At 39.8% G+C, this 19,040-nt stretch overlaps 1 protein-coding gene across 1 annotated transcript in view; it reads right to left on the bottom strand.

Moving 5' to 3' along the window:
- Positions 1–1,646: 1,646 nt before the first annotated feature.
- LOC128229790 (DNA topoisomerase 3-beta-1-like) overlaps positions 1,647–19,040 on the bottom strand; it is a 28,849-nt gene continuing 11,455 nt past the window's right edge. Inside the window, exons 8-17 of the mRNA XM_052941612.1 lie at positions 11,603–11,711; positions 11,325–11,408; positions 10,929–11,049; positions 8,147–8,329; positions 7,663–7,872; positions 7,088–7,305; positions 5,762–5,942; positions 5,302–5,501; positions 2,817–2,922; positions 1,647–1,882 (exon numbers count right to left, since the gene is read on the bottom strand). Coding sequence (XP_052797572.1) covers positions 1,658–1,882; positions 2,817–2,922; positions 5,302–5,501; positions 5,762–5,942; positions 7,088–7,305; positions 7,663–7,872; positions 8,147–8,329; positions 10,929–11,049; positions 11,325–11,408; positions 11,603–11,711 — 1,637 coding nt within the window. The 3' untranslated portion in view covers positions 1,647–1,657. The remainder of the gene's footprint in view (positions 1,883–2,816; positions 2,923–5,301; positions 5,502–5,761; positions 5,943–7,087; positions 7,306–7,662; positions 7,873–8,146; positions 8,330–10,928; positions 11,050–11,324; positions 11,409–11,602; positions 11,712–19,040) is intronic.

Consider the following 19,040-nt stretch of genomic DNA (forward strand, 5'->3'; position numbering starts at 1 on the left):
ATTGATATCCCACCCATCGTCGTTGTTTCCCATCTCAATGCAGTTACAAACACTCACAGAATGGATACCCCTCCCATCGACGTTGTTTCCCATCTCGTCGCCGTTACAAACACTCACAGAATTGATGACCCTCCCATCGACGTTGTTTCCCATCTCGTCACCGTTACAAACACTCACAGAATGGATACCTCTCCCGTCGTCGTCGTTGTTTCCCATCTCGTCGCCGTTACAAACATTCACAGAATTGATACCCCTCCCGTCGTCGTTGTTTCCCATCTCGTCGCCTTGACAAACACTCACAGAATTGATACCCCTCCCATCGACGTTGTTTCCCATCTCGTCGCCGTTACAAACACTCACAGAATTGATACCCCTCCCGTCGTCGTCGTTGTTTCCCATCTCGTCGCCTTGACAAACACTCACACAATTGATACCCTACCCATCGTCGTTGTTTCCCATCTCGTCGCCTTGACAAACAGTCAAAGAATTGACACCCCTCCCATCGTCGTTGTTACCCGCAATTTGCCAATATTAACCCTCTCTTCGTCGCCGTTTCCCATTCTGTCACCGTTGTCTCCCCTCCCGTATCCGTTGTTTACCGTCTCATTGCCTTTATTACAACTCCCGGCGAAATTGATAACCCTCCCGTAGCCGTTGTAACCCTACCTGTTTGCCGTTGCTATCGCCTTCGTTGTCATAACTTCCCATCCTGTCGCTAATCTTACCACATGTCGCCTTTGTAACCCAACCTGTTGCCGTTGCTACCGCCTTTATTGCCATTTCTGCCCCCACCTTTCGCTGTTTACACTACCGACGCCGCTGTTACTGCAACCACCGTCATTGTCACACCTCCCATTACCAATCCCATCGCCTCCCTATCGCTCTCCAGTTTATAGTTTTATTTTATCGATTTGTATTCGTTCAAGAAGGATCCGTACAACCGCGCGTTTACGTTGTGCATATATCAATGACTAGACTGGTCCACGTGCATCGGGAGGTTGAACTGTTCCAGTGATTACTTGCAAACTATAGCAGGAATAAAGGAATGATCCCCTTATCGATTGTTTTTCTTCACCGGAAGACTTTTCTTCAACATGTTTTGTTATGAGGTACGCGACTTATGGAAAAGTTCGTATTTTTTTAAACCGTCCATTTACTGAAGTGAGGCAAAACAGACTCCAGGTCTACCAATATTACCCTGCATTCTCCACTGTTGTGTTATGTGCTTACGCGCACCGTAACACATCTAGTCCCTCACCTAATTAGCTACATTGCCAAACTTCTTTTATTTGTACATTGTGCTTTCAATTTTGTTTTTCATTGAAATGAATAAATCTGTTTAAAGTAAGACCTTACGAGCACGTCACCTAGCAACGAACTCAGACCAGGTGTCACTCGAGGGAAGTTCATTAAGGGATAAGTTGTTAATTTAACTTCGACCCTAGAGTGACATATTTAGGGAAAGTTTCAAGCATTGCAAATTTAGCTGAGACATACAAAATAAACCTAGGATCTGGGCTAAATTTGAGGGCAGGTCGGGCGCCTGAAACAAACTTTTCATGCCTTAGATGTTTAATCTTTTTTTATATGGGACTACAATGGTTCTAGTGTTTTATGTTCTACATCTATACAAAGCCATAACACGACATAAACAAGTTCACACAAAGTATGCAGCGAGCTGTGCCATCTTGTCCTTGGGTTTGCCGCGACCCCTGCCCCGGCCCCTCCCCCCTCGGCCTCGACCCCTGCCCCCTCGGCCTCGACCCCCGGAGGAGCGCTGCCTCATGACGGCATGGTGCTTTTCCACAAGGTTCTTGAGGAGTGGGTCACAGAAGACACAGCCGACATGCTCTGTATTCCCGTCCACCAGGGGCGTCTTGTCCTGAAGATATACAAACATAATTCTAAAATAAAACACATTTTACACAGAACTGGCTACATTCTACACAGTATCTTTGTTATATATTGGAGTAAGAATAAGTGAAATTACAATGAATAATTAACACAATTTGAATTTCTAACAGGAAACTCAAACTTGAACACAAACATGTAGTGAGAAAAGTATTAACAAGATAGCAAGATGGACTGAAGCTGATAGACTGAGGCTGATAAAGAAAAAATCATAAGTATCATCAACATGTACATGTACTTCAACAAATTTAATGATTTCTGAGGACGAAAATACTTATTACATTGTTAACATGTTATATATATGTTTATCCTATGACATATTTTGATACAAAATCTCAGTCTGTGTTAGGATAGGTGAGGCAAAATATAGTTCATAATAATATTCATGGTCCTAATATGTGGGGTTCATACAAGAATGTACCAAATGAATCTAATCTCCCTTAGTACCCTCTTTTCATTCTTTTCATATTCTCTTCTGCTGTTAAGGACAAGGTTTAGCACAGAGCTGGGCAAAATCAAGAGACCAAAATGAAACAAGAAATAGATGTCAATTGAAGAAAATTTTAAATTTTGGTTAAGATCATCATTAGCATAATTATTTTTGTATTATTTCTCACATTCTTTCTTTGCTGTTTCATGCAAACATTGGATATACAGACATCCTTGTCTTACAATTAAACAATTGTTTACAAGGCAACCACAGGAAATACAGTTGGCAGACAAGACATATGGACCGAAGCTGATAGACATATGAACTGAGGCGCGCCTTAGCACCTTAAATAGTACTAAGTGTAATCTGAGGGCAATAAGGGACACATTACTTAATAAAGTCAGATAATCACATTGATCAATGAGATATTTTCTTCTAAGCTTATAAGCCAACTATGGGAATAAAAGACACATACCTTACTGAAGTCAACCTCTATGAGGTTTGCCCCACAGTCATCACAAGGGTCCTCCGACACCGTGACCTTGTGCGCGTTCTCGAAGAAGTTGATAACAACATTGCATCTGCAAGACAAACACTGGTGCTGGTAGACATTGTTTCACCATTCTATTGCTCAATGATGCATCATACCAGAAAACAACAGCTGTCTTAAGACAGCGCCCTCGACTACGCCGCTTTGGCTTAGAAGTGAATACAATATTGATGTATGTGCCTGTCAAAGCAATAAAATCAAACTTTAAAAAAAACCCAGACCATTACTCTTGGGGGCCCAAAACACAATCTCATGAAAGGTCTCTATAAACTCTTTATATTTATCAAGTTTGCTCGCAATATGTCAACCTTTACTTAAGTTATTCAATACCAACCATTTTTCTATTAATAATAACTTTAACCTTACCTTGATCCTATGGGCCTCAAACGCAATCTCATGAAAGGTCTCTATAACCTCTTCCTATATACCAAGTTTGGTTACTATATGTCAAGCCTAGCTAAATTAATTTGATACATAAGGTGACTTTGACGCTCCCACCAGCCTGCCGAAACAATGACACAAGTCATTCTTATAGGTAACTTGTTTTCCCTTTGTGAAAATCTGGTAAAGATTATAAAAATGTGCTTGTCAATAGAAGTCAAAAGAAAATTTAAAAAAAAAGTAAATCAAGGGCCATATTTGGTATTTAGGGTTTAAATGGAGTTATGTAACCTTATTGTAAGATGGTCGTCATTAATTGTGCAAAGTATTAAGTCAATTGAATGAAGGGTATATAATTTTATTTTTTTTAAATCCAAACTTGCCCTTAAACATTAACCTAAGTTCCTAAGTCAATCAGGGGCCATAGCTTGTATTAAGGATAATATGGAGTTATGTATCCTTGTTGTGTGATTGTCCTGAACAACTGTGTGAAGTATTAAAGGGACTGTGTCACAGATTGGCACCACAAAAAGTTTTTTTCTGTAACGAATCTCAGAACAGTTATCTAATAGAATGTGTTACGCTTTGATATCATAATTGTAAAAAAAAGTACCAAAATGTAAAAAAAAAATTGTGTCGGAGACCGGGTTCGAACCAGCATCGCCAAAATTGAAGTCTAGCATCTTACTCACTGAGCTATTAAGGCTTATTCCAATCAGGTGACATAATTAAGCTATACACCTACCTCGGTAATATCACGTGATAACACCGACTAGCCAATCACGCATGAGGAATGAATTCTACCTGGTAGACAAACCCAGTAATCTTTTTTAATGGAAAAATACGAAATAACTGCTAAACTTAAATAAATTGTAAACTATGTGGTACTTCAGTTAGTAAGTTTCAATGCATTGTACACATCGATGCCAAGTTTATGTCATTTTTCGACAATTTTCTTTTTTTCCGCGATTTTATCATCTGTGAGACAGCCCCTTTAAGTCAATTGAATGAAGGGTATAGAAGTTATTAACAAATATCCCAACCTGCCCTAAAACTTTAACCTAAGTTCCAAAGTCAATCAGGGGCAATGATTTGTATAAAGGATAATATGGAGTTATCTAACCTCATAATGTGATGGCCATGAACAACTATGTGAAGTATTATGTCAATTGAATGAAGGGTATTTGATTTATAAGTGAAAATCCCAACTTGCCCTAAAACATGAACCAGACGTCAACGCCAACGCTGGGGCGAGTAGTAAAGCCCTCCTTTATCTTCGAATAGTTGAGCTAAAAACTAAATGACAAACCAAAATAACAAATAATAACAAAAATAGCTGATGTTTCCATTTCATATAGTAAGCTACATTTACGATTGACAAATACACACATAATATGTACACTACTAAAAGTTTCTGAATTATAAAAAGAACCAGAATATTTTTAAAACATAGTTGTTCAGTGTGTGTAAACCACGTGATAAATGACGTCATATATGCTACGTCGGAAGGCAATATTTTGCTTAAATCAAAGATAACTTTTAGCTTACTTCTCCATTTTAAAATGAAACAAAGGCCAGTCTATGCAGCTTAAAGAGCCCCACCTTTGTTTTATAACCGGAGTTTGATAAGGTGATTAGTTTCATCAAACACTTCGACAAACCTGTTTCCCAAACAAGGTTTTGACAGTGCTCTGTCAGACGGCCGTATCATGAAAAGGTTTGTCGAGGTGTTATAAGAAACTAAACTCTCAATCAAAATTTGGTAAAAGACTGAAGGCGGGGCTCCGTAAGCTGCATAGACTGCGCTATGTTTCATTTAAAATGGTAAAGAAAATGAAAAGTTATCATTGTTTTAAGTCTTTAATCCAAGAAAAATATTGCCTTCCAACGCAGCATTTATGACGCAATTTATCACGTGGTTTACACACACTGGTTGTTATAACAGTAACAGCATGTTGTATTGAATTTTCAACTTTACATACTAAAGTCATTTATCTTTTAATATAGCAAATAAGAGTGTTGAACCCACTTGTTGCAAGCCATCCTCCACTTCGGCCCACTGGTGACGTCAAGGACAAGGATGCCATTTTCACACTCGACACACTCGCACACACCCGTGTGGGCGAGGGAGTGGGCACATGTTGGGTGTGTGCACTCACTACAACCCATACCCTTACGCATGTCCTTGAATGGTGGGTTGTTAAAACAGTATGGACACAATGGGTACGTCTGAAAACACATTACACATTGTCAGCATATGCAATAAACATAACATCACTCAGATGCTAAATGAAGTCTTCTTATCAAATGCATTGGGGACAAATTCAGATAAATTGTAAACTTTGTTACACATATCATAAAATTTCGTTTGATTGAGCAGGAACAATGGATTCTATCCAAATCCTAAACTACAATAGTTATACATGTACACGATAATGTCCTTCAAGTGGATAACAGTGGTAACCATCAAGAGGACAAAATAACATTACCTTTCCCCTGGCACCAGTTGTCCAGAGCACAAGCTCAAAGTCATCGAGTGGACACTTAAGCTCTTTGTACAGTTTGATGTTGCCATGTTGGGGCAGCGTGTACGTCTCATCACACTGGGAGCAGTGCAACCGGCTTGGCTTTGCCTGTATGTACTTCATGTATCGACGACACTTTCCACATCTGCAGAACCAAGTCATTCAGGGTTAGTTATGACAAAAAGCGATCACCTGTAAACTACATAAGTAATAAAAGATCCTCTGTCAAAGAATGAGATTAAGAGCAACGAAAAGAATTATCATGAAAGTTGGGGGCACTACAAGATAAACCTTTGTCTGCATAATTCTCTTTTGTTTTGCAAGAAAAAAGACATTTAAGCCCTAAAATTAGTCTGTTGGATGAACAGGCCCAAAATATTATTCTACTGCTTGACATTACATTTTTAACAAGCCCTGCTGTATAAAACACGGAATTTGAGCAAGCCAGGAAAGCATTGTACCAGTGCAGGGCTTGCGGGCTTGTGCTTATTTCGACCTCTGTGTGTTTAATAAATACAGCAGATTTTTTAACTATTGTGAAAAATAAATCTCTCTAACAAACTGAAATATATCACAGTTTCACAAAGTTCTAATTTGAAATGTAAGTGGGCAATAAAGAGAACTCCGAGAACTTTTATATGGATTCCTATAAACAAAATTGAGTAGTTCATTAAGAAAAAAGTTTCTGTAACTATGTTCAAATGTGTTTCTTTGGCTTCCAAAAGAGTGTCTGACAGCTCACCTGAACATTAGTCAAGAGTATACAAGATTAGTCTATAGCATCACAGATAATAGGCATGTCTTCCAACAGAAGATCTACTTTAGTTCAAGATGACAGGACAATACTAGACACAATGATTTATTAATAAATCTTTTTGGACCTTCTGATTTTTTTTTAATAATACCCTATTTTTCAAATATTTAATACATTTAATGAAGGCACTCGACACAAGATGGTCAAATACAGTATTTTCTAAAAACAAGCCTAGAATTATCAATACAAGCTATTATAAGGCCGATAAAACATCGTTTTACATGATTAAAAGAATGTTTAGTCAATGTTTAAATTGAATTTACTTGTTTAAAAATAACCCATAGTGGTTTCAAAGTTTTTTTCTGGGATTTACACGGGAGACAACTGCAAAAGAAACATGTGTCAAAATCGATGTGATAATCAATATTCAATGCATTGTGCACAACAATATCAATGTTATGTAAACTTTTGACAATTTTTGTTTTTTCTTGCAATGATATCATCTAATCTCTAGTCCCTTTAAGGGTTGATATTACCTGGACATGGCTTTCCCAGAGGCTGACAGGGGGGAGAATGAGACCTCAAACAGCTCGTCCATGCCCATAATGTTCAGCACAAAGTACTTGAATTTTAGGTGGAAGATGTTGATACCATGCTGGAGGACAGACTCATAGTCTGCCCGTCCGTGTGAAATCAGATTTAGCTGCTGCTCCACGGCGGAACGCATTGTGGGCAACACCAGGTCAGGGTCGATCTGTGGTCAAAACCACTCTCATAAAGTAAACAGCACAAAACATCTCAAATACAGTAAAGGGCCAACAACAGAACAATGTACATTCTACTTTTCACCTATGAGCTATGCTCTTTTTTTATAATTTTCTTGTACTAGAATAGGGCCTCAATTTGCATAATTACTTTTACACAGCTATTAACTATATTTAACATACCTAGTATTTAAACATATTAATTTATTATAACAACTGATATTGAGACTTTGCAGAGTAGATTACTTTAAGCATGTATTAGACTTTGATGCAGAATACATTTAACAAGCTTGATGTTTAATGCAAAGGGTGTGGCATGCACAGTTACAAGGATAACAGTCCAGTACCTTCTGGTATCCATGCACAAGAACCACCCCAAGGGTTGTTGGCTTGAGTTTGCGGCCCGGGATGATGTTCACATAGTTTCTCTCACAGATGTTGTTAATGTGGACAGGGATGCTGGCGTCTGTCCCTATACCATGCTTCTCCATGAGCGAGATAAGCTCGGACTCTGTAAGGTAGTCTGGGGGGCTTGTCTGTCTCTCAACCAGTTTCACCTGACAAACACCATGGAACAGAAGAGGAATTCAATTATTGATATAAAGTTTTTACCAGTCAAACTTCAATTATAAAGAGTAACAACATTTTATCTTGGGACTCTGACTTACCAAACTACAAAAGCAGTGATGGATTATTGGTATAAGACTTTTAAATTTTTCATATAAATGAAAGAAGTCCCTGTCAAACTGTACTAAACAGCATATTTTTGCAAAACCAATCCCTTAATTAAACAACATGATGGGATAATGTCACAAGCCTGTTAACACGTACATCCTGGACAGGGCAGAGTTGCTCCCTCTTGAAGTCTGGTACCCGTTCATCGCTGGTGATCGCCTGCCAAGTCATCACACCTGTGAAGCCGGGATCCAGAAGCTGCTTTCCAGTAAATGAGAAGTGCTCCCCACCAACATCGAAATACACCGTTGTCTGCAGGTACTTGCAGTCAGGGCTTATCTGTAACATGCATTACTACATAAATACAAAATATATAACTACAAACACTTGCGTCTCCTCCCAAAGTATATATCTCTTGCATACTGTGTAGGCATTTCCATTCAAATTGGCCATGCTTAAAAGTACCTTGTGCAACCCTTTTTTGTCTGAAATTGACTTTTTGAATTTATATAAATGTACATATATTCATGTTTTTCTGTACAAATCTTGAATAGTGTCACAGTTATGGGGATACAATCTGATAAACAATTATCTATACACTGCCAACATTATCCCAAGGCCATACAAAAATGCCTTCTTTTTGGTTTGGAACAGAAAAATAGTTAAATGTTTAAGCCATTTAGTACAACTTTTAACAAAGACATTATATGTTTCAAAACAGTTTTCTTAAACATGAATGATAAAAAAGAGTTAGCACAGACATGCAAGTTTCATATAGCAAGGTCTACGGCAACCTCTGTACACTTCAACAATTCTAGATAAATATGGCTCTTAAAGCAGTCAGAAAAATTAGTCTTAGATCCTTTTGTTATTAAATTATTTCATGTAGTTATCAGAAAACAAGCTGGCAGAGGTCTACCTAAAATAACAGTTCAACTTTTAGAAATATGGGAGATTTTTTCAGCAAACAGCCTATAAAGAAAAATTCCCTAATTTTGCCCCAGAAATTGTTTCTGTTAAAATGTTTCATTTTAGTTTTTGGTTCCTTTTGGTCACATCATTGTGTACAGGACAGTATCAAGAAAAATCAAGAGAAAATACTTAAAACCACTAATAGCTACGTAATAATGCTACCCCCATCTAGGGACACGATGATAGAGTTACCTGATAGTGCTACATCCATCCAGGGAAATGGTGAAGAAACTACTGAATAACGCTACATCCATCTAGGGAAATGGTGAAGGAACTACCCAATAATGCTACCCCCATCTAGGGAAATGGTGAAGGAACTACTGAATAATGCTACCCCCATCTAGGGAAATGGTGAAGGAACTACTCAATAATGCTACCCCCATCTAGGGACATGGTGAAGGAACTACCCAATAATGCTACCCCCATCTAGGGACATGGTGAAGGAACTACTCAATAATGCTACCCCCATCTAGGGACATGGTGAAGGAACTACTCAATAATGCTACCCCCATCTAGGGAAATGGTGAAGGAACTACCCAATAATGCTACCCCCATCTAGGGAAATGGTGAAGGAACTACTCAATAATGCTACCCCCATCTAGGGACATGGTGAAGGAACTACCCAATAATGCTACCCCCATCTAGGGAAATGGTGAAGGAACTACTCAATAATGCTACCCCCATCTAGGGAAATGGTGAAGGAACTACTCAATAACACTACCCCCATCTAGGGAAATGGTGAAGGAACTACTGAATAACGCTACATCCATCTAGGGAAATGGTGAAGGAACTACCCAATAATGCTACCCCCATCTATGGAAATGGTGAAGGAACTACTCAATAATGCTACCCCCATCTATGGAAATGGTGAAGGAACTACTCAATAATGCTACCCCCATCTAGGGAAATGGTGAAGGAACTACTCAATAATGCTACCCCCATCTAGGGAAATGGTGAAGGAACTACCGTACTCAATAATGCTACCCCCATCTAGGGAAATGGTGAAGGAACTACTCAATAATGCTACCCCCATCTAGGGAAATGGTGAAGGAACTACTGTACTCAATAACACTACCCCCATCTAGGGAAATGGTGAAGGAACTACCGTACTCAATAACACTACCCCCATCTAGGGAAATGGTGAAGGAACTACCGTACTCAATAATGCTACCCCCATCTTGGGAAATTGTGAAGGAACTACTCAATAATGCTACCCCCATCTAGGGAAATGGTGAAGGAACTACTCAATAATGCTACCCCCATCTAGGGAAATGGTGAAGGAACTACCATACTCAATAATGCTACCCCCATCTAGGGAAATTGTGAAGGAACTACTCAATAATGCTACCCCCATCTAGGGAAATGGTGAAGGAACTACTCAATAAATGCTACCCCCATCTAGGGAAATGGTGAAGGAACTACCGTACTCAATAATGCTACCCCCATCTAGGGAAATGGTGAAGGAACTACTCAATAATGCTACCCCCATCTAGGGAAATGGTGTCAGATGGAGCTATCCAATAGTGCTACCGCCATCTAGGGACATGATAATGTAGCTACCCAATAACGCTACCCCCATCTAGGGACATGGTGTCAGATGGAGCTATCCAATAGTGCTACCCACATCTAGAGACATGATAATGGAGCTATCCAATAATGCTACCCCAATCTAGGGACATGATAATGGAGCTATCCAATGGGGCTACCCAATAACACAACCCCCATCTAGCGACATGATAATGGGGCTACTCAATAACACAACCCCAATCTAGGGACATGATAATGGAGCTATCCAATTATGCTACCCCCATCTAGGGACATAATAATGGAGCTATCCAATAACGCTACCCCCATCTAGGGACATGATAATGGGGCTACCCCAATTTAGAGACATGATGATTGAGGTACCTGATAATGCAACCCACATCTAGGGACATGGTGATGGAGCTTTCTGATAATGGCATACCGTGGCAATGAAGTGGCGGGTGATGTAGTCATACAGGCGGAAAGCCTCATGACCCAGCTCTGCCTCGGTTGCTGACCTCATAGGTGTGATGGGAGGGTGGTCACCTACATCTGTACCCTTCCTAGAACACACAGTAAAGCATGTCAAATTGTGGGTAGAGTTTCAGATACTGTAGTCATGATAGAAATTCCTTCAAAGATGAAAAATTTGTACATGTAATAGACAGTGCATACATTTTCTTTATTCGAAATACTATTCCTTTTGAAGTAGTTCCAAAAATACACTTAAAATATGTATTGACTTCTATATGATTTCAACTCAATGTTCTAAAATCATTATTACTGACGTAACACTATGTCACAGTTGATTGTAATGTATTTTTAGTTTTGTGCTCACTTTGGTTTAGAGATTCCGTCATTGAGAAGGTCTCTTACAGCACTGCCCCAGTCCGGGTGGTTCTGCAGCTGCTTCAATGCTCCGCTACAACATCAGAAACATAACGATATAGGTATGCAGAGAGGAAGAATATCAAAATGATTAAAAGAGCAAATGTTTTTAGACAAAGTTGAATTATAAATAAATACAAAATTTAACTTCAATTTTAACATAATTACTTATAACTTGCCAGAAGGTGAACTCAAATAATGTACAACTTATTTTGTTGCAAAGCCTACGTGAGGTCGAAGTTTTCTGGATAATGTGTAGTTTCCGTCCTGGGGTAGCTGATGTAGCCCTGTGTATAAAGCCGCTCTGCAATCTGCATAGTCTGTTGGGGGCCAATACCTGTACAACACACAACAGTGGATCAGGGTACAATTATAACATGTGTTGCAGCACAACAGTGGATCAGGGTACAATTATAACATGTGTTGCAGCACAACAGTGGATCAGGGTACAATTATAACATGTGTTGCAGCACAACAGTGGATCAGGGTACAATTATAACATGTGTTGCAGCACATCTCTGGATCAAGGTACAATTATAACATGTGTTGCAGCACAACTCTGGATCAGGGTACAATTATAACATGTGTTGCTGCACAACAGCGGATCAAGGTACAATTATAACATGTGTTGCAGCACAACTCTCGATCAGGGTACAATTATAACATGTGTTGCACCACAACAGCGGATCAAGGTACAATTATAGCATGTGTTGCTGCACAACAGTGGATCAGGGTACAATTATAACATGTGTTGCTGCACAACACTGGATCAGGGTACAATTATAGCATGTGTTGCTGCACAACAGTGGATCAGGGTACAATTATAACATGTGTTGCTGCACAACAGTGGATCAGGGTACAATTATAACATGTGTTGCAGCACATCTCTGGATCAGGGTACAATTATAACATGTGTTGCTGCACAACAGTGGATCAGGGTACAATTATAACATGTGTTGCACCACAACACTGGATCAGGGTACAATTATAGCATGTGTTGCAGCACAACAGTGGATCAGGGTACAATTATAACATGTGTTGATGCACAACAGTGGATCAGGGTACAATTATAACATGTGTTGCTGCACAACACTGGATCAGGGTACAATTATAGCATGTGTTGCTGCACAACAGCGGATCAGGGTACAATTATAACATGTGTTGCTGCACAACAGTGGATCAGGGTACAATTATAACATGTGTTGCTGCACAACACTGGATCAGGGTACAATTATAACATGTGTTGCAGCACAACAGCGGATCAAGGTACAATTATAACATGTGTTGCTGCACAACATTGGATCAAGGTACAATTATAACATGTGTTGCTGCACAACATTGGATCAAGGTACAATTATAACATGTGTTGCAGCATATCTCTGGATCAGGGTACAATTATAGCATGTGTTGCAGCACAACTCTGGATCAGGGTACAATTATAACATGTGTTGCTGCACAACAGTGGATCAAGGTACAATTATAACATGTGTTGCAGCATATCTCTGGATCAGGGTACAATTATAACATGTGTTGCTGCACAACAGTGGATCAAGGTACAATTATAGCATGTGTTGCAGCACAACTCTGGATCAGGGTACAATTATAACATGTGTTGCTGCACAACAGTGGATCAAGGTACAATTATAACATGTGTTGCAGCATATCTCTGGATCAGGGTACAATTATAGCATGTGTTGCAGCACAACTCTGGATCAGGGTACAATTATAACATGTGTTGCTGCACAACAGCGGATCAAGGTACAATTATAACATGTGTTGCTGCACAACATTGGATCAAGGTACAATTATAACATGTGTTGCTGCACAACAGTGGATCAGGGTACAATTATAACATGTGTTGCAGCACAACAGCGGATCAAGGTACAATTATAACATGTGTTGCAGCACAACAGCGGATCAAGGTACAATTATAACATGTGTTGCAGCACAACAGCGGATCAAGGTACAATTATAACATGTGTTGCAGCACAACAGCGGATCAGGGTACAATTATAACATGTGTTGCAGCACAACTCTGGATCAGGGTACAATTATAACATGTGTTGCTGCACAACACTGGATCAGGGTACAATTATAACATGTGTTGCTGCACAACAGCGGATCAGGGTACAATTATAACATGTGTTGCTGCACAACAGCGGATCAAGGTACAATTATAACATGTGTTGCAGCACAACAGCGGATCAGGGTACAATTATAACATGTGTTGCTGCACAACACTGGATCAGGGTACAATTATAACATGTGTTGCTGCACAACACTGGATCAGGGTACAATTATAACATGTGTTGCTGCACAACACTGGATCAAGGTACAATTATAACATGTGTTGCTGCACAACATTGGATCAAGGTACAATTATAACATGTGTTGCTGCACAACAGTGGATCAGGGTACAATTATAACATGTGTTGCAGCACAACAGCGGATCAAGGTACAATTATAACATGTGTTGCAGCACAACAGCGGATCAGGGTACAATTATAACATGTGTTGCTGCACAACACTGGATCAGGGTACAATTATAACATGTGTTGCAGCACAACAGTGGATCAGGGTACAATTATAACATGTGTTGCTGCACAACACTGGATCAAGGTACAATTATAACATGTGTTGCTGCACAACATTGGATCAAGGTACAATTATAACATGTGTTGCTGCACAACAGTGGATCAGGGTACAATTATAACATGTGTTGCAGCACAACAGCGGATCAAGGTACAATTATAACATGTGTTGCAGCACAACTCTGGATCAGGGTACAATTATAACATGTGTTGCTGCACAACACTGGATCAAGGTACAATTATAACATGTGTTGCAGCACAACTCTCTATCAGGGTACAATTATAACATGTGTTGCACCACAACAGCGGATCAAGGTACAATTATAGCATGAGTTGCTGCACAACAGTGGATCAGGGTACAATTATTACATGTGTTGCAGCACAACAGTGGATCAAGGTACAATTATAACATGTGTTGCAGCACAACAGTGGATCAGGGTACAATTATAACATGTGTTGCAGCACAACATTGGATCAAGGTACAATTATAACATGTGTTGCTGCACAACACTGGATCAAGGTACAATTATAACATGTGTTGCTGCACAACAGTGGATCAGGGTACAATTATAACATGTGTTGCAGCACAACATTGGATCAAGGTACAATTATAACATGTGTTGCTGCACAACACTGGATCAAGGTACAATTATAACATGTGTTGCACCACAACAGCGGATCAAGGTACAATTATAGCATGAGTTGCTGCACAACAGTGGATCAGGGTACAATTATAACATGTGTTGCAGCACAACTCTGGATCAGGGTACAATTATAACATGAGTTGCAGCACAACAAAGTCTCAGGGTACAATTATAACATGAGTTGCTGCACAACACTGGATCAGGGTACAATTATAACATGTGTTGCAGCACATCTCTGGATCAGGGTACAATTATAACATGTGTTGCTGCACAACACTGGATCAGGGTACAATTATAACATGTGTTGCTCCACAACACTGGATCAGGGTACAATTATAACATGTGTTGCAGCACAACAAAGTCTCAGGGTACAATTATAACATGAGTTGCTGCACAGCACTGGATCAGGGTACAATTATAACATGTGTTGCTCCACAACACTGGATCAGGGTACAATTATAACATGTGTTGCAGCACAACAAAGTCTCAGGGTACAATTATAACATGTGTTGCAGCACAACAAAGTCTCAGGGTACAATTATAACATGTGTTGCTGCACAACAGTGGATCAGGGTACAATTATAACATGTGTTGCAGCACAACATTGGATCAAGGTACAATTATAACATGTGTTGCTGCACAACACTGGATCAAGGTACAATTATAACATGTGTTGCACCACAACAGCGGATCAAGGTACAATTATAGCATGAGTTGCTGCACAACAGTGGATCAGGGTACAATTATAACATGTGTTGCAGCACAACTCTGGATCAGGGTACAATTATAACATGAGTTGCAGCACAACAAAGTCTCAGGGTACAATTATAACATGAGTTGCTGCACAACACTGGATCAGGGTACACTTATAACATGAGTTGCTGCACAACACTGGATCAGGGTACAATTATAACATGTGTTGCAGCACATCTCTGGATCAGGGTACAATTATAACATGAGTTGCTGCACAACACTGGATCAGGGTACAATTATAACATGTGTTGCAGCACATCACTGGATCAGGGTACAATTATAGCATGAGTTGCTGCACAACAGTGGATCAGGGTACAATTATAACATGTGTTGCAGCACAACTCTGGATCAGGGTACAATTATAACATGAGTTGCAGCACAACAAAGTCTCAGGGTACAATTATAACATGAGTTGCTGCACAACACTGGATCAGGGTACAATTATAACATGTGTTGCAGCACATCTCTGGATCAGGGTACAATTATAACATGTGTTGCTGCACAACACTGGATCAGGGTACAATTATAACATGTGTTGCTCCACAACACTGGATCAGGGTACAATTATAACATGTGTTGCAGCACAACAAAGTCTCAGGGTACAATTATAACATGAGTTGCTGCACAGCACTGGATCAGGGTACAATTATAACATGTGTTGCTCCACAACACTGGATCAGGGTACAATTATAACATGTGTTGCAGCACAACAAAGTCTCAGGGTACAATTATAACATGTGTTGCAGCACAACAAAGTCTCAGGGTACAATTATAACATGAGTTGCTGCACAACTCTGGATCAGGGTACAATTATAACATGTGTTGCTCCACAACACTGGATCAGGGTACAATTATAACATGTGTTGCAGCACAACAAAGTCTCAGGGTACAATTATAACATGTGTTGCAGCACATCACTGGATCAGGGTACAATTATAACATGTGTTGCTGCACAACACTGGATCAGGGTACAATTATAACATGTGTTGCTGCACAACACTGGATCAGGGTACAATTATAACATGTGTTGCTGCACAACAAAGTCTCAGGGTACAATTATAACATGTGTTGCAGCACATCACTGGATCAGGGTACAATTATAACATGTGTTGCAGCACAACACTGGATCAGGGTACAATTATAACATGTGTTGCAGCACATCTCTGGATCAGGGTACAATTATAACATGTGTTGCTGCACAACACTGGATCAGGGTACAATTATAACATGTGTTGCAGCACAACAGTGGATCAGGGTACAATTATAACATGTGTTGCTGCACAACACTGGATCAGGGTACAATTATAACATGTGTTGCTGCACAACACTGGATCAGGGTACAATTATAACATGTGTTGCTCCACAACTCTGGATCAGGGTACAATTATAACATGTGTTGCAGCACATCTCTGGATCAGGGTACAATTATAACATGTGTTGCTGCACAACACTGGATCAGGGTACAATTATAACATGTGTTGCTGCACAACTCTGGATCAGGGTACAATTATAACATGTGTTGCTCCACAACTCTGGATCAGGGTACAATTATAACATGAGTTGCAGCACAACAAAGTCTCAGGGTACAATTATAACATGAGTTGCTGCACAACTCTGGATCAGGGTACAATTATAACATGTGTTGCAGCATATCTCTGGATCAGGGTACAATTATAACATGAGTTGCTGCACAACTCTGGATCAGGGTACAATTATAACATGTGTTGCAGCACATCTCTGGATCAAGGTACAATTATAACATGTGTTGCAGCACAACTCTGGATCAGGGTACAATTATAACATGTGTTGCTGCACAACACTGGATCAGGGTACAATTATAACATGTGTTGCAGCACAACAAAGTCTCAGGGTACAATTATAACATGAGTTGCTGCACAACACTGGATCAGGGTACAATTATAACATGTGTTGCAGCACATCTCTGGATCAAGGTACAATTATAACATGTGTTGCAGCACAACTCTGGATCAGGGTACAATTATAACATGTGTTGCTGCACAACACTGGATCAAGGTACAATTATAACATGTGTTGCAGCACAACTCTCGATCAGGGTACAATTATAACATGTGTTGCACCACAACAGCGGATCAAGGTACAATTATAGCATGAGTTGCAGCACATCTCTGGATCAGGGTACAATTATAACATGTGTTGCAGCACATCTCTGGATCAAGGTACAATTATAACATGTGTTGCTGCACAACACTGGATCAGGGTACAATTATAACATGTGTTGCTGCACAACTCTGGATCAGGGTACAATTATAACATGTGTTGCTGCACAACAGTGGATCAGGGTACAATTATAACATGTGTTGCAGCACATCTCTGGATCAGGGTACAATTATAACATGTGTTGCAGCACATCTCTGGATCAAGGTACAATTATAACATGTGTTGCTGCACAACACTTGATCAGGGTACAATTATAACATGTGTTGCTGCACAACAGTGGATCAGGGTACAATTATAGCATGTGTTGCTGCACAACTCTGGATCAGGGTACAATTATAACATGTGTTGCTGCACAACACTGGATCAAGGTACAATTATAACATGTGTTGCTGCACAACACTGGATCAGGGTACAATTATAACATGTGTTGCAGCACAACAGTGGATCAGGGTACAATTATAGCATGTGTTGCTGCACAACAGCGGATCAAGGTACAATTATAGCATGAGTTGCTGCACAACAGTGGATCAGGGTACACTTATAGCATGTGTTGCAGCACAACTCTGGATCAGGGTACAATTATAACATGTGTTGCTGCACAACTCTGGATCAGGGTACAATTATAACATGTGTTGCTGCACAACACTGGATCAAGGTACAATTATAACATGTGTTGCTGCACAACACTGGATCAGGGTACAATTATAACATGTGTTGCAGCACAACAGTGGATCAGGGTACAATTATAACATGTGTTGCAGCACAACAGCGGATCAAGGTACAATTATAACATGTGTTGCTGCACAACAGTGGATCAGGGTACAATTATAACATGTGTTGCTGCACAACTCTGGATCAGGGTACAATTATAACATGTGTTGCAGCACAACAGCGGATCAAGGTACAATTATAACATGTGTTGCTGCACAACAGCGGATCAAGGTACAATTATAACATGTGTTGCTGCACAACTCTGGATCAGGGTACAATTATAACATGTGTTGCTGCACAACAGTGGATCAGGGTACAATTATAACATGTGTTGCTGCACAACACTGGATCAGGGTACAATTATAACATGTGTTGCTGCACAACTCTGGATCAGGGTACAATTATAACATGTGTTGCTGCACAACACTGGATCAGGGTACAATTATAACATGTGTTGCAGCACAACAGTGGATCAGGGTACAATTATAACATGTGTTGCTGCACAACACTGGATCAGGGTACAATTATAACATGTGTTGCTGCACAACACTGGATCAAGGTACAATTATAACATGTGTTGCTGCACAACTCTGGATCAGGGTACAATTATAACATGTGTTGCTGCACAACACTGGATCAAGGTACAATTATAACATGTGTTGCTGCACAACTCTGGATCAGGGTACAATTATAACATGTGTTGCAGCACATCTCTGGATCAGGGTACAATTATAACATGTGTTGCTGCACAACACTGGATCAGGGTAC

This window comes from Mya arenaria, chromosome 4, assembly GCF_026914265.1.
Source record: "Mya arenaria isolate MELC-2E11 chromosome 4, ASM2691426v1".
In the NCBI taxonomy this organism is placed as follows: Eukaryota; Metazoa; Mollusca; class Bivalvia; order Myida; family Myidae; genus Mya; species Mya arenaria.